Source organism: Poecilia formosa, unplaced genomic scaffold (genome assembly GCF_000485575.1).
Source record: "Poecilia formosa unplaced genomic scaffold, Poecilia_formosa-5.1.2 Scaffold7, whole genome shotgun sequence".
Lineage (NCBI taxonomy): Eukaryota > Metazoa > Chordata > Actinopteri > Cyprinodontiformes > Poeciliidae > Poecilia > Poecilia formosa.
The window spans coordinates 3,289,391-3,316,283 of record NW_006799946.1 but is presented as its reverse complement, the minus strand read 5'-3'; the positions used below and the strand labels follow the sequence as shown (position 1 = coordinate 3,316,283).

At 38.5% G+C, this 26,893-nt stretch overlaps 2 protein-coding genes across 3 annotated transcripts in view; both read left to right on the top strand.

Moving 5' to 3' along the window:
• The first annotated feature begins 1,010 nt into the window (after positions 1-1,010).
• mfsd13a (major facilitator superfamily domain containing 13A) lies at positions 1,011-10,805 on the top strand. Its single transcript, XM_007571772.2, has 9 exons — positions 1,011-1,202; positions 4,144-4,389; positions 4,709-4,788; positions 5,921-6,370; positions 6,479-6,599; positions 6,918-7,014; positions 8,556-8,727; positions 8,893-9,086; positions 9,857-10,805. The coding sequence occupies exons 2-9, from the start codon at positions 4,222-4,224 to the stop codon at positions 10,090-10,092; spliced, it is 1,518 nt and encodes a 505-aa protein (XP_007571834.1). The 5' UTR covers positions 1,011-1,202; positions 4,144-4,221; the 3' UTR covers positions 10,093-10,805.
• A 2,792-nt stretch (positions 10,806-13,597) lies between these two features.
• Positions 13,598-26,893, top strand: part of LOC103151598 (rho GTPase-activating protein 27-like) — a 28,931-nt gene continuing 15,635 nt past the window's right edge. For both annotated transcript variants that reach the window (XM_016681661.1, XM_016681671.1), the window contains exons 1-2: positions 13,598-13,713; positions 15,293-16,190. In XM_016681661.1, the coding sequence (XP_016537147.1) occupies positions 15,351-16,190 (840 nt within the window). In that variant the 5' untranslated portion in view covers positions 13,598-13,713; positions 15,293-15,350. The remainder of the gene's footprint in view (positions 13,714-15,292; positions 16,191-26,893) is intronic.

Sequence of the window (26,893 nt, the reverse complement as noted above, 5' to 3'; positions counted from 1 at the left end):
TCGCCAGCACTCACCTATTTCTTACGTTCTGAACTTTTTTTCACGCTTATTCCACATTAAGAAACATCACTATATGTTATTGGGATTTTATTTGATACATAACCATAAAGAAGTGTATAAGATGACATGGAAGGAGAGTGATCATAAGAATTAAAACAAGAGAGAACAAAGGAAAAGTGCATTTGTATTTAGCTCTATAAAGTCCATTCAAGAGGATGCTTTGGACTGAATAACGTTAGACTCAACTAAGCCAAGTTCCAGTTCAGACTTTGAAAAATGGATCTAACATCTATCGAATGACCAGCCTATGTAAACAGTTTATTTGTACTTTTATCAAGCTTATTCTTGTAAAATTCAACATTGCCTCTGTATAACTTAAAAAGTAGCAGTTAATTAGATAATTTTTCCCAAAGTCATACAGTTCAGAAATATGTACAACCTGGTGTGAACCCCACAGATAATTTATGGAGCGTTATCAAGAAGAAGATCAGAGACAACAGAGACAACAATTCAGACAGGCTTAAGGAAGACAACCTGTGCTTAAGGAAGACAACCTGTGCTTAATGAACACCTCAGCAGAACCACAGGCCCCTCTCCACTGATGTAATTATTAAGTACATGAACTAGCCTCTCAACAGGTCGATTAAAAATCCCTGTTTATTAGTTTTACATAATATCCTAATTTTCTTATTTTGATTATTATTATTATTAAGTGTAAGTGGCAATCATCAAATTTATCAGAAAAATAAAACAACTTGAAATATTTTACTCTGCTTGTAATCAATACATGTGTTTTGAAGTTAAATACCGAATACAGTACTTTATTGTTTTTCGGGGGGGAGAGAGGGGTTATGGTTGGGTTGTTTTTTTTATTGAGTTGTTCCTGCAAATAGAGACAAGGCTTGTGAAACAGCACCATCTTGAGAATCTTTGACGCATTACATATAATACAGTTTGTTTTGTTTTTTTTAAATGTATTGTCATAATTAGTGCTTGCCAGCTGGGGGCGCTGCGGATCCCATCTGTTCGTTGGGAAACCCCTTCAGTAATCCAGTACAGTCGTCACTGGCGTGAGTAACCCACCGATAACAGTGAATGGTCATGACGTGGACTGTCTGGTTCTGAGAAGAAGCAGCTGCTTCCCCCGGTGTCGATACGATCTCGGTGTGTTCGGTCTGGATACCTGACAGCTTCTTTAGTCGGTACGCAACACGTATTTTCTTATTTCTTAGCACTGTTGGAGGCGGTGGTTGTGTTTACTTACAGATAAGCTGCCCGGGTGAGGTTAACTAGGTAGCTAATGCTAGCAGCTACTAATACAACTAGCTAGTGCTATAGATTAGCAGAACGGCAAACAAACATGTTCCGTAAGGCTATCGATAGCCTTACGGAACGAGTCAGCTGTTATTAACTTTTGAAGTGATGTGGTGGTTTCAGTATTAATCAGTTTAGTATGAGAACAACAGTGGAGTTAGTGAGCCAGGCAGGTTGTTACTGTGGGAATCTGTAGCTTTTCGAGAACAAAAGTGTTACAAATGAATCTGGTTTCCTCTTTCATTGTAAGCGTTATTGTAGACCACCTGTAATACTTTGTTTTACAGGACAATTGTCTTTGCCAGCAAAGACAATTGTCGTAATGTCACAAAGAAAATCAAGTGTGTTAATAAAGCACAGATATAGCGTTAACTATAACATAATCTATATGGCACAAAAATAAGAAAATTATAAATCAGAAAGTGTCACTTTTTATAACCAACTTTAAAGTACTGACAACACTACATGTGTTTAATACATGTGTATTTAAAATTTTCAAAATTTCCATTTACTGACAGTCTCATTTTTATGGTTCTGTTTGTCGATTTTATTATTTTTTTTAATTTTTATCTAGGTTTGAATATTCATGCTTCAATTTGCATTCCTTCTGTTTCCCACAGTGGGGCGATAAAGGATATTTCTGTTCCATTAAAGATCTGCGGTTACAGCCAGATAGCCCAATCTGTACTGAGCAGTCCAAGAGTTACAGATTTTTTAATGGAGCTGGTGTAATTTAGTTCAGATGCCAGACAAGCAGTAAAGTGGCTCTGAGCCAAATCTCTGAAAATTGGAAGTCAATTTCATAATTGCTCTTTTTTTTTTTTTTTCATGGTTTGAAAAATCAAGATTCAGACTGGAATACTATTTAGGCAGTTACATACAGCTCGATATTATTTTTACGATTAGTATTTATCAAACTTCAGAGCTTTCTAAAAGCAAAAAACCCAAAAAAACAAGAGAGAGTTTGGAAAGATTTAGAAAGTGCAACATTACTTCTCGATTTTATTTTTTTCACAATGTTACAAATTAAATTCTTCTTGTTTAGTTGAAGAATGCAGTTTAAGATGCAATTTGATTTCCTCTTTAATGTTCCCTGAGTAAAACAAACAAATATATATATATATATGGATTGACAACATACACAATTTTTAAAAATCCCACAAAAACGACCCCAGCTAATTTAGCTTTGTGTTCATTTGGAGTGATGACATCATAGGAGGCACAAAAATCAGGCAACACAAGCAACCGCATGTGAAGGAGGTATTTGAATAGCAATCCTCCCTCTGGGATGACGTCTTTCCCATCGAACAATTTGCCCATCCAATCTATTCATCAAACCATCTGTAAATCCTTCTGTCCCTCCTTACTGTCTGGGATTTGAAAAAAAAAAAAAGGCAGATGAAAAAAGCCTGAGTTCAGATATTGGCTGTAAGTTGTAATTCGAAAAAAAGTTTGATGTTTGAAAATGTGGAGAACCTGGAGTTCAAAGATCAGGCCTCATCAGCTCCTGCTTCTTGGCTTTCAGAGTGAGCAGCAGGTGTATCTTTGCCGTCGAAACAAAGAGACCTGCGCGCAGGTTAAAAAGCATCTCCTGCTTTGTTGCACTTCAGTGGGATGTTTGTAGATGTTGTCTTGTTTTGTGGGTTTTTTTTTTTCCTGCAGACCGATTTGACACGACGCGGCCACGTTTTAGACGTGATACGACCTAGCCGAGATCTGATAACGCGGAGCTTTTTCGTTCCCCTTGTTATCTCGCTGATCCGAATCTTAACGTTTCAGGGCCGTGCTTCAACACCGCTCTGTTGTTTACCCGGACAAGAGTACGCCACATCGCACGTTGAAACGCGGTCGCTTTCACCCGTCGAAGGCGTTTTGCGCTCGAGATTTGACGAGAGGTTTTCAGATGCAGACAGGTTTGCGCTTGTGGTGCCTAAGTGTGGGGTGAGAAATAAACCTGCCGGTACTTATGTGAATTCTTTCCCTAAGAGTGAGAAGAGCACCTTGAGTCGGCAAAGGGGAAGTGAAAAAAGGCTCAGAAATAAACGCGGCTGGGCAGGATTTGCATTCATGGTTTGGAATAAGGTTTCTCTTGCTTTCAGTGAAGGAAAGCAGTGACAAAAGTTGAGATGCAGCCCTCAACTTTTCCCAGGAGCTGTTACTGTTTAATTGTGTTGAACGTTCATAGTTCAGCGTTAAATATGAGGCCGGAGGGCAAACCGATGCAGCAAAAATTACTTGTCCGGCAACAGTCGTGTGACTTCACTTTTATTTCTTCACCCGGGAAGTGGGGCAGCTTTTTATAGAGCCCGTGGTTCAAACACGAACTCAAGCGAAACACAGCGGGACGTGGATCTTGCCCAGAGAGAAAGGAAAAGTTGTTCACAGCTAAACAAATTTTAATGAGCACTTGCAGTCCCGTTGCTTTGCCAACAGCATTCCTGTAGTCTGAAGACGGAGCCAGTCGTATTATTAATTTTCTGAGTTTAGATGTAGCTGCTCTGAGGGTTGTTGTTGTTTTTGGAGGGGTTGTATGTAATAGTATGAGATTAAAAAAGGAAATGAATAGATATCACTTTTTTTCTACTTTTGAAACCTGTAGGAAAGCATTAATAAAAAAATTTTTCACTTCACATGAATATGAACCAAAAATGATTAGATGTTTTTTGTTTGTTTAATTAATGCATTATTATAAAAAAAAACAATTTAGAGATTTCATTTTCTCTCCTGCTAATTACAGAACTGCAACAATGTAAAAAAATAAAATAAACTTAAATGTATTTAACACTGGATTTTTTTTCTTGTTTTTTTTTTGTTTGTTTTTTTTGTCAGGATATGTTTCTGTGAAGGTGGGTCGTCCAGGCAATGACGATCACAGCTTACCTCAGAGAAAGGACCTGAGAGAAAAGCATGGGCAGGAGCGTCTGGGGCTTCTGGCAGAGTGTCTTCTCCACCGCAGTGCTCTACGGCTCACTGGCCCTTTTTACGTCCATTCTCCACAATGTGTTCCTGCTTTATTACGTGGAGACGTTTGTGTCCATCTACAAGATCGATAAAATCTCCTTCTGGGTGGGAGAGGTGAGTACGGTAAATGGAGAAACCAAAGTGAAGTTGACAGGAAATTGTTCAATTCAGGTTTTTTTTTATTTTTTATGTCGCACCAGTACATAACAAATGTTGTCACAAAGGACTTTACAAAAGAAATGTTCATTCAATGCAATTATACAGAAAGATTCAAAGTCAAGCGAATGGATTCCACTAGATTTATTCTTCTTATTGACTTATCTAGCAAAGTTCAGTTTATTATACAAATTGATTAAAAGGTTTTCTGAGGTCGTTTTGATCTGATGTCCATTTGCTTTACGTCTAATTATCTTCTTGTTATTCTGCTCCACAGACTGTATTCCTTATCTGGAACAGTCTGAATGACCCTCTCTTCGGCTGGCTGAGTGACCACGCCTTCCTCAGCTCTCCTCAGTAAGCCTCTGCATCTCTTGTTTTAAACATTCTTCCCCTGCAGAATATTTACCTGCTGGTCTTTTTTGTGACTCAACAGATCACAGCGAAAACGAAGCCTGGCGTAATTGTGCACGTCATCTTCGTGACTTTTCGTTTAATGCCGTCCTAAACCAAAGTTTAAGCATTGCTAATAGATTATTTTATCGGTTATTCTCATGATTAATCGGATGAACTAATTGGCACAGTTTGCAGATTTTTCATTTACTCCCTTAAGCATTTTTATACAATATTTGAAATACATTAAAGGGGAAAATAAAAGAATAACTCAATTCCCTTTTTAAACAAGGATTTCTTTTATGCCTAAAGCGCAACAACATTGATAATTTGTAGCAAATAATGCATTAATGATGGCTTCACAAAAACATAAAGTTACTTTAAAGAACACCAATGAATTAGATTTATGTTGTCTTGACAAATGCAGAAAGGATAAGAGCATCACCCTAAAGAGTGGAAATAAAATTATTTTAAACATGAACAAAAGTAAATAATAAATCAGAATTAGCATTTTTCTGCTCTCTAGGCTGCATTGCTGGCGATTGACAAGCTTAAACATTAGTTTTCATTCTATAAGTTTGGCAACAAAAACCGTTGGAAGCCCCAGGAAAATGATCCCATTTTCTTTAAGAAAAATATCTGAACTTGACTTGGTGCAAAATGATCACGAATATAACAAGTCGTGTTCCTGTTTTTCCTGACTTTCCAGTCAACACAAAAAATGCCGCCGCTTCCCACGCAGCCGATGCCTACGTCTGACTGTCGGATATGTGGCCTTGTCCGCCACGTTGACAGGAAAACCAGTTGATCGCGTCAAACAGTCTGCCACCTGTGTTCACATTTCTGTCATATTGCAAACCAGTTATGTTTATTCAGTGAGTGGTGAAAAAAAAAAAAAAGTTTAAACAAAGAGTGTACATTCTCCAGGATATTCAGTATTTATTCATGCTTTTATAAATATGTTTTGTTTGCTGTTGCTGACTTAGACTTTAACTTATTCAAATCTTAAGTGTTTTTTTGTAGGAAGGAGAGCGAGAAGAGATCGCAGCCTTTGTTTCTGCAGATTTCTCTCACACGGCGTGTGTTTTCCACCCAGGTCAGGCTCTCAAATCACATCGCCAGAGGTGGTGCTGAAGCGCCTGAAGGCCCTTTCTACAAATGGCCCTCTCTTCGCCCTGTCCTTCCTGGCCTTCTGGGTGGCGTGGGCCAGGCCAGGCCTGCAGTTCCTGCTGTGCCTGTGTCTGTACGACGGCTTCCTCACCATGGTGGACCTCCACCACAGCGCCCTGCTGGCCGACCTCGCCGTGTCGGCCGCCGACCGCACGCGCCTCAACTTCCACTGCTCGGTGTTCAGCGCGTTGGGCTCCGTCTCTGTTTTCCTCTCCTACTCCGTCTGGGACAAGGAGGATTTCTACTCCTTCCGTGTGTTCTGCGTGACTCTGGCAGCTTTTTCCATCCTGGGCTTTTTCGTTGTGTCTCGGCTGCTGCAGCAGCGTTTCAGCAAGGAGATCCGCTCAAAGCTAGATGAGGCGTCAACACTGAAGGAGTACGGACATTTAAAGTGTCTTTAAGTTTTGAACGATATCTTTTTTTTTTTGCTTGTTTGTTTTGTTTTGTCCTTTACAATAATATGTGTTCATGTGTCTGGATCCAGGCTGAGTGTCGGTCACGCTCCATTTACTCAAACAGAGAAACCCATCACTATTGGCCAGTATCTGAAGCAGCTCTCCAAGCACAGAAACTTCATGTGGTTTGTGTCCATGAATCTTATCCAGGTGAGATGATAGTAAAGGTAAAAATATCAACAATAGTAAATACTTAAAATGAGTTTTGTATGAAGGTGTAAATATTTTTTTCTTTGACTATTTAATCTATCAGCATAATAAACGAACTTCTACAGCGTGAGGGAAAATTTCTGATTTTATTTTTATTTTTTTAATTGAATCCCAAATTATTGTAAGGACTTTGTTCAAAATCATGTTAAATGTTTCTACATATTTTCAGTTGTACAGTACAAATGGAATATTATATTTATTTTCAAATCATATACATTTGATCTTTTTGTCTGATTTTTTTTGTTTGTTTGTTTGCAGGTGTTTCACTGCCATTTCAACAACAACTTCTTTCCTCTATTCCTGGAACATCTCTTGTCTGATAACATTTCTGCCTCCACAGGTTCAATCCTGCTCGGTAGGATTTCACAGAAAAATCTTCCACACCAAGAGCATAAAAAAAAAATCAGAAAGCAGTAAACATGAATTCTCTTAAGGCCATGACAAAATTTAATAGACTCACCTTGTGATACTTTTGTTATTTCCTACAGTGTCTTGCAAATGTATTGGACCCCCTGAACTATTATTTTTTTTTATGTTTTTTTGACATGCAACAACCATAAAATGCATCGGTGGGTTTTATGTGTTAACGCAAAGTGGTTCATGAATGTGAAGAAGAAGGAAAATTCTACTTTGTTTTTAAAAACTTTTTCCATCTATACAGCTCTGAAACCACTGCACTGTGCACTGAACCCAGCATTGAAAACCTTCATGGTTATTCCATCAAATATTGATTTCTGAACTCTTCCTGAGTTAAAGCATTAGCATTATTGTTTCTAAATGAATATGAACTTGTTTTCTTTGCATTAGTTGAGGTGTGAAATCACTGCAGAGGGGAAGAATGGTCACATTTAATGGGAAGATGGCTGAATAGAGATTAATGCAGTCAAGGGCACTTATTGAAGAAAACTGTTTAAGACTGAAGATTTAAGACTAGCAGGACAGCCACCCTAAACACACTGCAAAGCATATGTTATGTGTGTAGGCCTGTCACAATAAACAATAAGTCAATTAATCACATGATCAATTAAAAGAAACTCAATAATTTTAATTTGCTTGATTTATTGTTTTTCTCTTTTCTCTCTCCCTTTGCCAAAAACTGAATGATAAAAGCTTTCAGTCTGGTGCTTTGGTTTCAACCAGCCCCCTTTTTGATTATGTTTACAGAGACTTCATAATTCATTTTATTTATTTGTTGATTGTGTCGTTTTCTTTCTTTATTTAAATGTCTTCCAGGTCCAGTGTTTAAATGTATATTAGAATTTAAAGTCGATCGATCCTTAAGTATGTGTTCTTGCATTATTGTGCCATTGTTACCATAATTTTACTTGGAATTTGTCTCAAAACAACAATACCATCATTTATTGCTATAATTTCTGGGACAATTTATTGTCTAGTAAAATTTGTTCTGGTGACAGGCCTATATGTGATGTGCTAGAATCTTCAGTGAAAGACCAAACCTAAATCCATCTGAGTTAAATCAGACTAAGGTCAGGTATTTTGCAAAAAAAAAAAAAAGAAAAGATAAAAAATCTTAAAAATGTCAGTCTTTACATGTGCAAAGCTGGTGGAAGACTTACCTCAAAGTACTTCCAGCTGCAGCAGTGGATGGTTCAGAGTATTTGCTCAGGTGCTGCTCAATATTAAAGCGCACTCTTTTCAGAAGAAAATCTTTCCCTCTTTTTGATTATGAACCACTTTGTGTTGGTCTGTCATATTAAAACCTAATAAAAAATGTTGCATTTTTATTTCTCACTTCGGCATGCCTGTTTTAGTTGGTGCTGTTAGAGAGCTTCTATCTTAGCTGTGGTTAAAACCGAGCACATTATCATTTTTTCTGTTTCTTTGCACAGTTTGTATTTTTTTCTTTGATGCAGCTCTGCTTCTGCTCCCTCACAGGGATCTCTTACGTTGCCCCCCACCTCAACAACTTGTATTTCCTGACACTGTGCCGGCGTTACGGCGTTTACCAGGTTATCCGCTGGCTGTTTATGCTCAAACTGGGACTTAGTGTGGTTATGCTGCTTGCAGGGGCTGACCACATTTATCTGCTGTGCATCTTCATAGCTAGGTATGGCCGACAGTTGACCGTTGACAGTTTCTGCTTTTTCCTCTGCTCTGCTTGTTTTTGGTTTGAACATTTTTGAAAGCTGCACACGCCAGGAAAGATTGACCTGTGCTGTTCGCACCTAAAGGATTCCCGCCAGGTCACTAACCGTCCGCCTCTTCGTTTCAGTAACCGGGTGTTCACAGAGGGCACCTGCAAGCTGCTGAAGCTGGTCATTTCCGATCTGGTCGACGAGGACTACGTGGTGAACAGACGTCAGCAGGCCGCCTCGGCCCTCCTCTTTGGGATGGTCAACCTGTTGACCAAACCGGGCCAGACATTCGCCCCACTCATCGGCACTTGGCTGCTCTGCGTTTACACAGGTACGCACGCTTCCTCGAAAGCATTGTACATACAGCTTTTGGGAAAACTAGATTCATTTTTGGGGCTTTTTATTTGATTAAATTTTATTTTTTCATTTGAACCATTCTTTTTCCAGGGTGGAATGTTTACTCAGCAACTTTAAAAAGAGAAATGTCATCAAATTTGCAGGGGATAAAATCAAAAAGCGTATACATCCTGGCCAGATATTTATTTACCGTTTATTCTTGCGGATTTACTAGATGGGTTGGTTTTCTGATTTAAATTGGGGTTTTAAGCTTACATTTTCCACAAGGAAGCTTAGTCATAGTCTGCTTTATTCAATTTAAAAACCTGTTTTGTTTGAGTTTGAGATCAATGTCCTGTTCCAACACCCAAGTACGTATAAGTTTTAGTTGTTTTAGCAATTAGTAAGGTCAAATTGATCTGTAATCTTGTAAATTGCTACTTCAAATCCTGAATACAAGTAGCAATGATGCAGTAAAGAAGATGAATGTCATTAACTCTCTAATATTGAGCATATACTTACAAATATTCAGAACTTTAGCAAGTCAGCTTTGTTAAAAGTAACAAAAATAATTTCATTAAATACTTCTTACTTAAACAAGGATACAAGTTTAACTATAATGCAGCCATTTTGTTTGGTTTTTTCTTTCTTTCTTGTATTTTAAAAGATCTTTCCAGAATTTCTGAACATTCTCAGATTGAGATTTGCACTTTGTTGACACCAAAGGGATTGTTTTCCTCAACTCTGGGTTTCTCCTCCCCCCAGGTTATGATATTTTCCAGAGGACACCCGTGAAGGATTCCGTGTCTGCATCCGACTCAGGGACTCCGCCTCTCCGTCTGGGCTGTTTCTACATGTTGGTGTTTGTGCCTATCACCTGTGCCCTGCTCCAGCTGGCCACCTGGTCTCGCTTCACTCTTCACGGCCGAAAGCTGCAGGGAATCAAGACCCTGCGGCAGGGGACCCAGCATGGTAGTCTCATCGACGTCAAGGCCATTTAAACTAAAAGAAAGCAAACGCACGGAGCTGCACAAAGACACTTTTTAAATAACCGTTTTTATGTTTCTGGGATGTCTTAAATAGCAAAAAGCTGCCGCGTCTTCACTCTGCAGCCTTCATCGTGAAATTCTGAACATTTACAGAAATCTTTTTTTTTTTTGTACAGTAAAAAATCAGACAAGGGAAGCATTTTTTTTTTACTGAACTATGCCTTATTTTTGATATTGGAATTCAGATTATATTTGTATTTAAATGGAAGACCAAATGCTAACATTAAGCCAATCAATCCTTCTAGGGTTTGTGGACCAAGATGCTCAGTAATAATCCATAATATCAGCTTGTTAATCCAAATCAGGAGAGCCTGTTTTACACTGGCTCTACAAGTGAAGTGTTGAGAAAACGGACACTGAAGTATAACTGGACTGAATTCAGAGTGCCATTGATGCAGCATAAAACCAGCAGTCCAACACAGCTAATTTAAAATGTTTACTACTCAAAATGTCCTGCCAGAAACTTATTCTGTACATTTTTCTAGCACTGGATATGTTCTTGCTTTGTCATCTGTGTAATGTAATGTTCATTATGTTGTATTTAATTGTCTTTTTCTTTTGTCACAAAACTGAAAATGAACCGCATCTGTTTAATTTCAGTCAGGGCCTCATGATATAGTGACACTTTAACTCGGCAAAGTAATAAAAAATGTTCTACACAAGAAGTTTTGTTTTTGGTCTGTTTGTCTTTTCTCCATATAAATAATGTTCAGAGGCCCATTCTGTTTATCCAATATTAAATAGGGTTAAAGGTTTCACTCAGTTTAAGTAGTTTTATTTTTGTTCATTGTGTACTTTGCTTTAGAGAGCAGTATTAGGAGTCTTTAATTTTGCACTTGTTAAATGATTTACACAGTAGAGAGGGGGAAAAGGTTAGCCATTTTGTTATTCTCGCACATCTTGTTAAACTATCTGTTCATTATGTTTCTTTTTCACTGTTTTGTTTTTTTTTTTCCAAAATGAAACTAGTAAAATCTACATTTCATATGAAATGCAGAAACGTGAAAATCTCAAAAAGCCTAAGTAAACCGAAAAAGACTTGCATAAAATCAGAAACAGACAGTTGAAATTCTGTCAGAAAGGATTCTTGCAGGGAGTTGAGGTACAAGAAAGACAAAAGAATAGATGAAGTTGCTCCTTAATGCATTTATTCTCATTTACCCTTCCTCCATGATCGTCCTAGATTTAGCTGAAATAATAGCACAGATTCGTTTTTAAATCTTGAGTGAATATTTCTCTGCTGATGCTTCATCAGTTCTAGAATATAGGTGTCAATCGGACGGAATAAAATAAACCTAAGAAGTATTAGAATTATAGTGCAGCAATATACTAGAATTTGGCATTATTTTTCGCACTTTTTCTCATGGATGCACGATTCACGGATATCATCTTTCGTTTTTAAGTTCCTATACGGCGCATGCGTTAACTTTAGAAACCGTCTATAAAGGTTTTCAATCATAACATAAACGTTTTCTCAGTTTGTTTTAATCGTCATGTCCGCCTCTAGGTTTTCGAATAAGTCGTGCTGATTTTGCTTTATTAATGAGCTAGCAGAACTTTGTTATTATGTAGCTGTGATGAAAGCGGAGTGATACCCATGATGCATTGCGCGATGTGTTGTACAGTTTATTTACGTTAATATTTAAGATAAGAACTCTTTTCTGGCGCATTCTGTGGTGATATTAAAATATTTTTGACGTTTTTTTCAGCTTCTTGTAATATGTTGAAGTTTAAATTCTGTTTTTTTGTTGTTGACTGTTTAGGTTAATCGCTACCGTCAGTGTGAATTGTATGCTGGAGTATAAAGACTCGAGGAGCCCTCTAAGTATCATGCACTCATGTTTCTCTTCAGATCGTATAAATCTTTCGCCTTTTACTAAAGATTTCCGTGGAGAGGAACAACATGAGTTTCACCTAATTTTTTGATGCCCTGCCTATGGCAGGGCTCCTATTCCTGTCAAATGAAAAACTGATCATTAATTACTCAAACTCAGCAGACGACGTAAAGTTTAGTTCTAAGAGAACTATTGGTTTTCGTTGCACTTACAAGGATGAATTATTACTGTGGCCATATTGTGAGTGGCAGATAATATATGGTTGAAAACTGGGTCGCTTATATTTTATTTCCTTTTAAGATTATTACTGGGCCAACCCTGGTTTTAAGGAATAAGGGAACTAAGGATATTGACAGTCATAATTTTAAATTCCTTATGACAGAGAGTCACTAAATATTATTTGGCTTTTTGTGTGAGGTTGTTGTACATATTCTATTTAACTAATATATTGATTTATTTGGCATGTTTTCCTTTTATAATCAATAATTATATTTGTTGCTGTTCCTAGTGAACATTTTTTGTATTTACTCAAATAAATCTATGTCTAATATTAAAATATGCTTACCAAAACTTTTGACTAGAAAGCAAAACCAAAAGAAACTTCTAAGGGCGTAAGCACTTTAAGAGCACAGAATGTAAATCGTTTTAGTTCAAAACAAAGACTGTTCTCCTCCAGCAGAGGGCGTATTTGATCGTCAACACAGGTAGACATACAGTTCAATTGTGATATAAACAGACATGAATTGTTTTATGTGGTTTATGTAGTTTTCAATGGTTTCTACATTTTACATCTTTGGTGCCATTAGTTAGCAGTCTCACTAGTATATTCAGTTATGTTTTCCTTTGGGTATTGCTTAAAATTGTTATCTTGTTACTGAATTACAAACTAAGTTTTCACTCCTGTTTCAACAACCACAACAATTTTATGGCGTCTGCTCTGCTATAAAAAAAAAAAAAGCTACTATGTTGCTATGTCACACTGACTCAACAGCATGCCGCTCAATCCAAGTCAGCACGCTGCCGTAAAAAGAATTTACATGCCAAGTATTCACTGGGAAGTGTGGGTAAAGTCAGACTTCCCATTTCGTGTGGCTTTCAGAGCTCTGATGTTTCACAGTTTGCCTCTTTCGGTAAAGGCACACAGAACAGGAAATCAGCCAGTCGAGCAGAAACAGCACTTGTGAGCAGCAGGTTCAAGCTCTACAACTCTTCATCTCCACATTTCAGTTTGTTTGGACAGAGTGGCTGTTTCCCCTTCAGTGACTCATCTGATCACAAGGAAACTTAAAGAAATCGCAACCGAAGGCAAGTAGAGACAATTAGACATGCAAGTAATCCTCTGGAATCCTCAAAGCTTCAGATTCCAGAATGAAACCTTTTTCTGTTTTTTATTCCACTTCACTGAAGCGACAACTGCTGAGGGACTCGTGTGAAACGATACTAATATGTCAAACTGAGAAGGATTTTTAGAAGGAATTATCTTTGAAAATGAGTCAGAATTCTTTGTAAAGTACTTGCTGTTCTGAATGTATCTTCTTTTTCTTAAGGACTTTCACACTATTCATATTAGTTGATCTTGTTTTTCATCTACAATGTTACTTCTGCCTCTGTTTTTGCTTCAGGAGGGTGGTAAAAACACCCAGGATATGCCAAGTGTTTAATGAATTAAATGCAGAGGGGGGAGAAAAAAAAGACAAACTGAGATTGCCAGATGACGTCGCACTGATGCCGAGCCAAGGTTGGTGCAGGCTTCCTGTTTTGTGGCCAAGCACTTTACAGTCTGCTGTTTTGTGTCTGTTAGTTAGTTTGGTTCAAGGTTGCATTTGCAGGCAACTTCCTGTGTATCTCCTTTGCACGGAGAGTGAATGTTCCATCTCGGCTTGCCTTGTTAATCGGCATTCTTTAGATTAAATCAAGCACCGAGTCAAGAAACGAATCCTCCAAAAAAGTAAGAGGGAAAAAAAGACAAACCATCCAAAAAGGTGAAGCTATAAGTGTAGGAACATGTAAAGCGAATCAAAACAACAGTAAATATCCCTTATAAAGCAAAAATGGCTGCAGTTACAGTCAAACTTTGGCAGGAGTTATCATGTCTGCTTTTACTTTGACTATGCAGTTATACACTACTTGGTGTTGATCGAGCACAAAGAAGTCCTCAAAATATATTGAGTCCATGCCTTGTTTGAATTTTCAGCATGACAAGTGTATTCATATCCAATGAGGTGTAAATACTTTTGCATGGCATCAAGTGAGGCCATCATCAGTGATGTTACAGACTGATAGGGCCTCAGAAGATAATTTATTTTTAGTTTTTTTCCTGCAATTCTAATTTTGGCATATTTGTTTGCTCAACAAGTAGTGAAACTGTGTCGTCAATCCGAGGGTAAATGTTTCGGTTTAAAGGCTTTATAAGGAATTATGTAATATTTGTTGTTTACAACATTGCAACACTTCATTGAGGATTGCACACCTTTGTTTATGCACAGCTCTCTTGAAGATGCCTCTCCTTTCCTGCCCCTCTTAGACCTGTTCCCTAATTCAGTTTCCTCCAAGCTTCAGTGGAAAGACAGACGGCCTCACATTATGTGGTTGGTTTTGTTTTACATAGAACTCTATGGATGATCATGTCCTGTGGCTACAGAAGAAGCTCAAATAGTCACACTTTCACCACCAAATTTGACAGTTAGTGTGAAGTGTTTTTTTTTTTTGTTTTGTTTTTTTTTTGCACATATGCTTTGGTTGATTTTGAGTAAACACGGTTCTTTGTATTTTTGGCCAAACTGTTCCTCTTTGCTCTCATCTGACCTTACAGGACTCTGTGAAAGCAACATTTTCTCCGATACCCCACATTTAGCAGCATTGTGATAGGCTAATCAACTGTGTAGTACCGAACCATATTCTTGTTTGTACTGTTTTAAGGTGTTAAAAAAGAAAATTAAAAATTACTCTGTAGAGGCTGCACACCACAACAACTGTAAACTTATAGCCAGTGCTACAATAAGTGCCTGCAGATGGAAACATGTTTTTAAAATCCCATTAAAACGAATTGAATTTTGTGGCTGTGACTTAAAACAAACATGGAAAAGTTAAAAATATATTAGTAGCCTGCTTTTAGTTTTACAAACTGGGGAAGTTCTGTGACATAAACAAACCCCAGAGCGTAGGTCGTGTGTTGTTGTTCATATTGTCAGGTGAAAGCAGGGCAAAAACAGAAACTCGTTTTGGTAGGTGGAAGTGTAGGAGAGTGAACTGTGTACTACTAGGTGACATTTTCATTCTGAAACTTATTCTAACATCACATTTCCTCTATTTTGCAGCTCCAAAATGTTAGAGCTGCCACCAAAGTAACTGAGCTTCCACAGGAGGGAGGAGGAGATGGCGTTCGTGTTGGTGGAGTTTGACTTTGAGTACAAAGCGAAGGATGGCCGCCACATCTGCATCAAACCTAACGAGAGGTACGTCCTCGTCTCCAAGACCAATGATCATTGGTGGCGTGTTTCCAAAGACCAAGACTCCAAACCCTTCTATATCCCAGCCGAGTACGTGAAGGAGGTCTCTGCGCCTCCTGGGACTTCTTCTGGCCCTAAAAAAACAGAATCACCAAAGAGTTTGACAAAACGTAAACCGGCAGATGCGACTGGGAAGAACAAAGCCGTGAACACGACCAAGAGAACGTCACTCGATACAAAAACAGTGACTCATCCAGCTGTTCAGGATGATTCAAAAGAAACCTATCGTTTCTCCACGTTTGGTCTGTGGGTCAACTTGCCAAGTGAAACTTCGAAAGATGCACCAGCAGCCAGGAACCGTGCTCACAGTTTGGACGATAGAAACAAGCTCGCGACTCCTAACTCATCACGCCGTGGATCAGTCACTCCAGAACCATTAGTATCTGAAGATCAACAACTTTATGCTACACCTCAGCATGGCGGCAAAAAGCAGCAGGGAAAAAACACAAACCAGGACAAGTCCAGAGAGAAGTCCCTGGCTTCTGCGAATGATAAAGATGTGGATTTACCTCCACATGACATATGTGAAATGGATTTTCCTTTACCTCCACCGCACTTCTATGACATGACTCCAGAGATAAGCGTAACTGACTGTGACTCCTTTCCTGAGCCTCCTGAACTCGCAGCGTCCTCACCCAAAGAGTCGGCGCCGCAGCACCAAAGTTCTCACCAGGCAGCAGAACAGGCTTCTCTCACAACAGAGCAGGTAAAGTTTTCACACAATTAATGACTGATTGTTGTATTAACATCATTTTTTGGACCACCAGATGGCGTAATTTTACTTGTCAATGTGGGGTGGGACTGCCATATTGTTTCTATTTGAAGGAAGTTCCGAAAGAAAAACAGACAGAAAAAAAAAAAAACGCTCATCTAAATGTATTTGGGATCATCTTATTTATGGTTGACCCTTAAGTGTATAATTTAACAAACTTAAAGCATTACTTCACTTTAGTAAGTCCTACAATTAATAATAAGCAAATCAACACATAGAGAGTTTGTTTTAGTAGTCTGCATTGTAACATTTATTTCAAATTTATGCAGAAGCTGTCGATCCCAATAAGCTTCAAATAAATTATTCTAAGTAACAAAAACTCCTAATTAGTTGCAATTCATTGCATATTATTCATCAAAGCACCAGCTAGTTTAATTTCCTCAGGCTTTTAGAAATTATTAAATGAGTTCCTTTCAGAGGGGAAAATCACGGGGCTTGTATGTACAGTGCAGCATAAAATTTCCCCTTGAACTTTCCTACCTTTTTTGTCACGTTATGATCTCAACCTGCAAGAACTTTTATTAGGGTTTTATGACAGACCAACACAAAGCACTCCACACGTGTGCAAAGGAAGGGAAACAATGCATGGTTTTCTCTTTTTTTAATTATTATTCATTTATTTATTTTTACAAATTAGGTGTATATTTAATTTGCATGCACAACTGATTTTGATTTGAAAACATGTATCCACTCTGTGCTGGTTTGTCATACAAAATCACAGTAAAGTGTTTTCAACCTTTGTGGCTGTAAAATAAGGACACAATATGGAAAAACCCAAAGGCTGTGAATAATTTGCAAAGGGCCTGCAGAAGCTGCTTTTACTGTGGAGGTAAAGGAGGATCGACGGCTTACAGGTTAAAATAAGGCTAGACGACCAGAATAAAGGCTTTGGATTATCCGCTTAATGTTGCTATGTCTTCAAATGAAAATAAAAATACAATAATTTAAATAAAAGTTGACTTCAATTCAAGCTAACTTAATACAATGTTTAAATGAAGCATCTTTGGTTTGTACATCTAAAACTTCTGGGTATAGAACTGGCAGAATAAGAATATTAATGCAGAATTTAAATTATTTTTTTTTATTTTTTTTTTTCAAAAGTAGAATACACAGATTCTACATTTTGCATCTTTAAATCGGGATATGAAATTCCGGTGTTGACAGAGACATTTTGCAACCGAGCGTAACGACCCGACAAATGTGTAATTGTGAAAAATACCAATAAATAGAAAATCTCCATACACGTCTGATAACTATTATCGGTACAAAACAACACTTTTTTCTCTGTCTGAGAAAGAGGTACAAATGAAATTTCATCCCACTTCGACATTTTATTTAACCCCACATCATTTCACTTCCCACTCCGAGAAGCAGAAACAGAACTCGGTGGCATCCAAGTCTCGGTTTCACTATTTCATAATTAGGACTCTCTGATAAATTCACTATTAATACAAGCAGATGATTCATTTTGTTTGCTCTCTCAAGTGATTTTGAGAGAGCAAGTAATTTTTGTCAACAGTTATACGAGTTGAAGGGAGTTTTCTTGGACACATATGGAAAAATGTCATTTAAAAATGATTTGTTGCAATTTTTTTTTTTTAAGTAATGCTAAAAGTAATTTTACATTTATTTAAATTTACTGAGACTCTTTGGGGTAATGCAATGCGCTACAAGCTGTCATATTGTGTCGATACATATTTTACAAATATAGTTTATCTTATAGAAACAAACCAAAGTTTTCAGTAAATGTAGAATTAGTGGTTTTCTCTTGAAACAGGTATTGTGGCACATCTTGACTACACTACTACATTTCTTTGCCAATACTAGTGTCAGAATATGAGGTTACTAATACGACTAACCATCACCACCAGGTCTTGCTAACAGAGTGCAAAAGCATTAATATAGGCTACTTGTAACTTTTTACACTTTCTCTCGTTGCAACTTTTATCTTCAGTAGTGCGTCTTATTTGGATTTTAACACAAAGCAGTGCTTAAATGTAAAGCAGAACAGTTAAACGGTTACAGAGTTTTTGATCATGTGCATTTATTTTTAGTCATTTTGAGTCATTTCTACTAGAACCATCTTTCACAGCAGTTGCAGCTGCAGATTCTGAGCTCTGTTGTCATCAGCTTAGAATGGCAAATATTTGCCAGTTCCTCTTTGCAGAGAGCATCTGTGAATGGTTTTCTAGTGTTACCACAGATTCTCAATTTGATTTAAGTCTGGGCTTTGACTGGACCAACACGTGAAATGTTCTTTGTTGAAAGAATTTGCGGTTTAAGTTTTAGTTTTTTTGTTAAATTAAATTAAGTAAAGGAACTTTTCTTTTGCATAATAATAAATTAAATAAAATCAGAATTTTTTTATGGTTCAGTCAGAAATTTGTGATGTTATGCGTCCCCTATTTTTGTCTGCCTTTGAAAAAGCATGCAGCTAACCTAAAAAAGTGGCCGGAGCACCATAAACATAGAGCCTACGCACAGAGCCTACACACAATCTAGTGAGATTAAAAAAACAAACAAAGTTTTAGATAGTTATTTTTCAGACCTGTCAATTGGCTCTAGTGTGTATTTCTCTAATGTAAGTATGATCCGAATCTTGATGTGGTCAGATTTAGGGATGAACCACCTCTTGCAGTTGGGGTTTTGTTTTCAGTGCCAGCTCATTTGCGTATGAATGGCTCTCTAGTTCAATGAGTGTAAGGGGTTGAAAAAAAAAAGAGGTGTTCCTGAAATTCTCCGGTAAAGGCAGCAGATTCAAAGATTCAAGTTCACACTGTCTTCTCAGATTGTTTCCGTGAGGAATTTACCAGCAGCCCCGGTGCGTATGCAGGCTGCACTTTGATTTGATTTTCCTGCATTGTCGGCTGCGGAGCTGAGGGAGCGGGAGGGGCGGCCGCTCGCTTCACGCCGTGCAGGAACAGGTTACAAAAACAGGTTGAGTGAGCTCGGCGAGGGAAGGGAAAGAGTTAAGTCCAGAAGGTGAGAGCCACTCCCAGACCTCCAGCTGCTACTGTACCTGCTTTTTTTCCCCCCACGGCAACACCGCCGATCCTGGGAATCAAATGATCAAACTCGTGCAGGGAGGCACTGAAACAAGTTCGAACACCGAACTGACAGAACGAATCTGACTCTTTTGTTTTTCCTTCTTCTCTCATTGGATTTGATTTCTCGAAGACTCTCATTCGGGTAAGTTTCGCGTCTGTCTCTGTGTTTTTGCACCTGTTGCAAAGGAAGGCTATACTATAGTTGAAACGCAAGGTTCATCTCTCCAGCCTCTCCTAGTTTTGTATTTAAGGGCCTCGCACGTTTCAGTTTGATTAAACAATCTGGCTAAATTCCTGTACTCAAAACCAAAGATATTTAAAAAATCTGGGTTCTCTACATAGATGAATGTAGAGAGGTGTACAAAATAAATGAGCCCAGGATCCCCGAAGTCCATTCTCACCCCGGCAATGGATGTGGGGCCTCTCCATGGTGATGTGGTGGCGGGGGAGTCTGGCCTGACTCCCAGGACGCAGATCTTTTTGAGCTTTCAGAGCTTTCCAGTTGGCCTGAGTGTGGGCATATGTAATAAACAGGACTTGCAATTAGCCCCAATGTAGGTCACTCGCTATGGAGGGCGTGTATGTCGCTATGTGGTCTGTAACACGAAGGGCAAGCGTAGTAATTAAAGTTTGTGTCGTTCAATTTGCAAGTATAGGCAAAAGAGAGTTGTAGAGCTTTGTATGAAACTTGAGTCGAAATGACTCATATATCTTTCTTTTTCTTTTCTTTTTTTTTTTTTTTAAGCTGAGAGACTTGTCGAGTCCAAGGTTTGATTGATTTTAGCACATGAGGTTTAGTGAAAACGTCTCGTCTCTGTTGCATGATTTGATGTTTCAGACCTCCAAGTCCGGCCCTTGGGAACTGGTTTCTGTCAAGGTGCATCACCTCAGAGAGGCACTGCTGATACATCCTGTTCCTTAAAACAAGGCAAAAAAAATCAAATGCCGAGAAACTGCACCGACAGGTAGAGTGAGCATCTCGTCAGACGTCTCCTTGCAGAGCTCCCATGTCAGTCGTTTATCTTAAGAGCATGTGTATCTAGCTTCCTGGTGCTTTTCATTTCTTTTGCGGGGTGAACTCTTCTTCTTGAGCTACAAATGGCTTTCCCACCCTCCACCCCCACTGGAACAATACAAGATCTGTGTAACCTCTTACATGTGTAGTCATTTTTAGCATTATGATAATTGCTGTAGCTCATGTGGTCTGATTAGAGGGAGCGTTCCAAAAACAGACTGCAAATCAACATCAACCAGACAAGGAAACACGTTTGGTGTCATCAAAACAGACATTTGAGTCATATGTAGTACTTCCTTGTCCTATTTTTTTTGTTTGTTTGTTTTAAATCTGACAATACAAGAAATATTGAGTTTGGTCGTCTAATTCCTTATATCTTAAAATTCAAACATGTCTGGACTGACTTTGCCCCATCCAGCCAGTTGTTGTTCTTCAGCGTTAGGGGCCTCTATTCAACACTAGTCAACAGAGAGGGAAGGGGAAGGCATTAATCCTATAGCTTGTGGCTGGGAATTGAAACTGGAAGAACTTCGTTGAGGACGCTCTGAGCAGTATGCTGCGTCACTTTCCAGTTCTCAGCTTACGTTAATCTCACCCATTGTGCTGTTGACGATTTTCATTAAGACTTGATGTGTTGTGCATTCAGAGAGGGTGTTCTGTTTACCTTGTTTACAAGTGATTATCTCATTTTCTCTCGCTAGTGAGATCAACAAGGCACCTTCATCCACGTGATCCCGCTCGCTGTTCTTTTTTGTTTGTTTGTTTGTTTATTTTGCCCATTTTCTGTAAGATCGAAAAAAGATTAGTCACTTAAATCCCTTTCTTCCTCATTCTAATGAACAGTTTGAACTTTATTGAGACATCTTCACCAAGGCGGGGACATGCCTAGAGGCATTTTTCTGCTGCTGTGTTATTGGTCAATTTCCCATTTTTGTTAACAAGCTACTGAGGTGTAACAAAAACAAATGACCTGTGTGTTTAAGCTTATTCTAATCAATTACTTACTTTGCAATGATTACATGGTTGCAGGTACAAAATGAAAATGTTGGTGAAATGGGATTGACATTATTCCGTCCCGTCTTGCTTGTTTTTCAGTCCTTTAGGATTTAGTCTCTTCACAGCAGCATTTTCACCGTCAACTCTGACTCACCTGTAATGATCAGCAGCTTAGACACAAGTAGAGTTATGTCTCAAAAATATAATTACTATATAGTTTAGACAGGATTGTAAAACCTTGCTCACTCTCTGTAGTGATGAGAAAGACAACTTTTTGCATCAGCAGTCATGGGAGACCCCCCCCGAGTCCACCTTTCAGCAGTAATTACTTGAAGTAACTGTTTTCTGTATGATATTTTCAGTCTTTTACATTGTTGTTGAGGAATATTTCTAGAGTTCATTGTATTCATTTGTGTCCAGCTGTCTTCGGCTCCATCCAGAGCCTTTCAGTCTGGTTTAAGACTGGAATTTAACTGGGGCTGTTGTAGTTTAGCTGCTGTGTTTCAGATTCTGTTGAGATCCCGTCGATGGTTCAGTCTCAGCAGGCTTCCGCTCTCTGACAAATGGTCTCACATTTGACCGCAAATGACTCTGGCATACAGATGAATCCGTGATCAGCTCTGTCACTGCAAAAGGCCGTAAAAATCCCAACTCATCACCTCTCCTCTACCATGCCTGACGATTAATTTTAGGTTTGGCGCTGAAATGACATGTTTAGCTGTTTACAAGCTACCCCCCACCGACCGCTGAAGATAGGAATCGGGGCACCACCAGCCCCAATCTGCCTCCACGTTACTGCGACCCAGCAAGGATAAGCGGGTACACTGTAAAACGTTTGAGCCTCAATTAGTTGTGCTTACTCTCTTCCACTCTTTAAGTCAAATAAATGTCGCGCGTTTTAAATTTTGAACCTAAATCTGTGAGTTTGCGAAAGACAAACGCACATAGTAAGTTGGGTTAACTTTTTGCTGTTGAATAAACTAGAGATTTTAGGGTAGCACTTAAAAACAATGAAAGAAGTATTAGCAAGAAGTGGGAACTAGTTCCCAGTGTGGTTAGTGGCATTTTTTTTTTTTTGTGCACTTTGTTGCACCGTGAGTGAGATGGGAGTGTGTTATATTGATCTGACTCTTGTGCGTTATTATAAATGCTTGTTTCAATGCAGTTGACAGTTTACAAAGCTTTAGGATGATGTCCTGTTCACACTAAATGTTTCAGAGCAGAGTCTATTGTGATGTTTAATAGAATTCATCAAATTGCGTGAGCTTTTGTTCATGCAATTTGAAACAAGAATTTAAATTATTCTAAAGTAAAATAAGTTATTTTAAGTTGATATTGAGAGTGAAAATAATGGAGAAATGTGTGCTCTATAACAAGGCTAGGGAAGTTTTTTCTTCCATATTGTGAAATGATTATTTGGTCTAAATTGCAGCATTAAGATAAAACTCGCAATTTTAATGAACTTAAAAGAAAATAATATTTTAGACAACTTGCCTTTTGTCGTCAAATCAGCTTCATGAACTTTAATTTCTGAGTTAAAACAAAAACAATTCTCTTGTACTTTGAACTTTCATGTTCAAATTAAACCACCTTCAAATGTTTTATAGTGCACAGACTATGGACAGATGGATTTGCAAACTAAATGCTATGCATTATGACGTCTGTTTCTACTTTTGTCTCATCTGTCTAAATAATATTGTGGTTCAATGTGGCAGAAAGTGAGAAGTGAGCTACCCTCAGAGTGACAGCTACAAGAAGCCAATGAGGGGAAGATGAGTGAAAGAAGGTTTATTTTAAATGAAGTTAAATTAAATTATTTTCCAGAGATAAGAAGGGGGTTAGACATGTTCTATTTTTTTAATTTTCAGATGCATAAATAAGTATACTCTTGTAAATCCTTTTTTTTTGTTGTTGTTGTTGGAGTCAGAAGGAGAACATCTTTCAAAGAACCAGTTGCGCTATATTTTCTCTTGAATTTGTTCCATTTGTGGTTATTAATTAGGAAAATAAATAAATAAGAAAGGTTATGATCTAACCTCTGATCTTTCAATCCCTTCATAATCATAAATCTGACAGAAATCGGCTAAAAAAAAAAAAAATCTGTGAAAATATACCAAAGAAAGCTTGAATGTTGTCATCAGATGGTGGATTAGTAATGTGCTCTAGAATCTCATAAGTTTACAAAAACACAGTGCAGCTGTAGTGAGCTGCTTGATTGCAATATTCCTGTAGTTTGGTACATTTTACATTGAACACAAAGGGATTTCTGTTTACTGTAATTATTACAGGTTCCAGGAAGCAGGAACCAGAATCTGTGGACAAACTGTTTCCTGTCCGTTTGCATACTGCGTGATCTTTTGCTTGCAACCCAAACTACATACTCCAAAAGGAGTCATGTTTTCCTCTTAGCAGAGAGCTGTGCGGCAACCGGTACGGAAATGTTTCCCCTCCTACACAAATACATTTCATCTACAAAATGTGGGAGAAGGCGAAATCTGTCATCAGTCAGTTTTGCACATCAGGATACAGCCCTGACCTGGAAAGCAAAGATAAGGTGGTGATAAGCGGCTGAGCATTTTCAGGATCCTGGATTCCACACCGGGATGAGTGTGATGTAAGAAGGAAGGGAGCCAGTTTGATTCAATAGCCCAACTGTGTGCTGTGGCGTGATTTGGGCCCCAATTTGGGACCCCATTGTTAGACTGGATGGGTTCTAATGTGGTTAAGTAATCAGGCGGATTGCTGCTTCATGCTTTGCTCAGGGCACAGAGTTTAAGGTTCTTGACTGAAGGAATTTCGCCTCAAACCATGCCTTGGAAAAATGACGAGAAGTACTTTGCAAAGCTTTTACTGCAAATTCTTCAGCTTTGCTGTACAAAAAGTCTTCTTTTCCCTTTTTTTATGCCGTACTCTGGAAGAAGTTTGAGTCATCTCTCTTTTCTTTGCATTTTCTCTCCAGGAAATTCTTGTGATATTTCTTTTAATTCTTCAATCCATGGTTCTCTTGGGTTTTGAAGGTTGTGCTGCCTTTGGCTCCTTTTTTTTTAACAAATATTTGCTCCAGTAATCACTCATGTTCGGAGGACATATTTTTCATAGTTCTTAAGGCACTTAGACCTTCCTTACCTTCAATTATTTAATCAAAAAAAGACTCTTATACCTAATTTGATATTAAAAAAAACACATTTTGTCCCCAATTCTTTTGTAGAAGGTATAGAAGATAACAAAGACAAAAGCGCCAGAGTTAATCTGAAGCTTAACTCTAATTACTAAATGCTATTTCAGCTAAATTGTATTTAGCTGAAATGTTAAATACAAATTTAGACTGCTATTGCTTGTTCTATGTATCTATTTAACTATGGCCTTTATTGGGAGAGACCAGACTGAAAAAAAAAAATCCCAAGTGAAATATACATGCGTCCTGTTGCATAGTAAAGTGCCGAACTGTGTCATGTGAAATTGTGTTGTGTTGGTTTTTGTCGCATTATGCTGCATACTATGTTGTGTTGAATTCAGGTTAACTGTAGCTGTTTTGTAAGTTAGTTAATGGGATTGCCCCAAATTAAAAACAAAAGAAAAACAAATCTCTAAAGGAATGATACATATGCACATATGATGTGTTTTTTTTTCTTGAATTTTACACATTTTCACTCATTCACTTATCCGGAATTGTCCAAATAAAAAAAAAAAAAATCATATTTCTCCATGTCTCCTCAAACCTCATTTGCAACCAACTCTAACCCAGAAACCTCCAAAACATTGGCCACAAGCTTCATGCTGGGGCATTTTGCAATCTAACCAACACTCAGCTTCCTGTTTGACGTTTGAATTCTGTAGTACTTTCAGATTGGCCCGGCCGTGGCAGCTCCCTGCTTTATTGTAAGAAATTATTGCTTCCCCTTTCTCTCCATTATTGTCTGAGTCATCCACCCAAGGAAAGGTTAAAAGCTCACCAGAAGCTGTTCTTTTCTTCTCCTAAGTGTTTGCTGTCCTTCTCCAAAATCTTTGTTTCCATTGCTGTCATTTCCGTTTTATTTGTCATGTATATACACAGACAGGAAGTAGGTCGAAGTGACCCGCAGAGCTCATGTTGTTCTGCCTACTAAAACTTTTTTTTCTTCCTGTCTACTTTTTACCGACTCTGTTTTTTTTTTTTTTTTAGCTCAGTCAGACAGTTACCCTCTACCCTCCTATCCTGTGCACAAGAATTTAAGCACACACAAACAGTGACACACACCCACATCGGCGAGCCCTCTCACAGTCCCTTCCTGCTGCTTATTGTAACAGACCTCAGTTCTCTTTTCTATCTGGGCTGCTACTATCACGGCCGCTGCGAGAGAAGGCTGCATGCATGAGGAGGGTGCTAAGGAGTCTGGCATAGCGCAGGTCGACTGAAGGCTGCTGAATAGTTAGCTCGCTGGTTCCGAGTCTCTCCGTGTTTGGATCTATGGATCGTGTTGCTAGAAACGGATAAACATGGTGGAGATGTACTCCAGGGTTTGGACAGGTCATCAAGCCCAACGGGGCTTGACTCTGCCGGTGGCTGCCCAGGTAGGAGATTACATCCACCGCGTTGTAAAATTAAAATGTCTAATTTTACTACTGGCTACTTGGTTCGAACACTTCGACAAGTGCGCTGCTTCCTGTTTCAATGAACCGTGCCTCCTGTGCACTTGTCTTTTCCTGTACATGTTGAAGTGGCGTAAATATAAACTCACAGTACTCTTATCTTTGCAGCTGTTGCCTTTAATCTGTAGCTCTTTTGCTCCTCTGGATGTGAGAGACACTTTGTAAGTGTGCTCAGATGTCATTGCAGCAGTTTGTAGCGTATACGGCTTTGGGTGAGATCTGAAGGCGAAGGCGTTTGTTTTGTGTCATAGTACACTTCATGTGGGTTATAATTTTGGACTGTTCTTGAGGGTGGCGGGGGGAAAAAGACAAGCGTCAGCTCAAAAAGTTACAGTGGATCTTGACTGTCAGGCAGCGCTTGCTGGATCTTTAGCAAAACACAGAGAGGTAGTTGGAGAGGACAGATTTTCTTTGCATGCTTCAAAATTGGGGTCATTAGAACCATGGTGCAATACATTCTGATATTATCAGCTCACACAATAACTGCTGTCATGTACAGTAACCAGAGTTCTTGCAGAAGGACGAAAACAATGAGAGACGTATGCATGTTTTGTTGTATGTTTTCTTGAGGACTTCAGATAGGTGGGACTTAAAATGACAGATTACATCATTGACTGACATGAAATCTGATAAGGGACTCACTTCTACGTCAGATAGATACAGCGGGTTTTCCAAGTATTGATTCATCTCGAAGCTTCTCCCGTTTTTGTCGCATTACAACCACTAAGGTGATTGTATTTTGGGGGATTTCAGGTGATTCATCAACACAGGGACATTCAAAGATGAGCAACAATGACATGCATTTTAAATAAAAAAGTGCCGCAATACGTTTCTGTTCAGCCCCTTTTTCTCATTCACCCCTGAACAAAATCCAGTGCAAAACTATTGCCCCTAGAAGTAAACCAAAGGAGTCCACCTGTGTAAAATGGTACTAAAGAAGTCCAACGTAC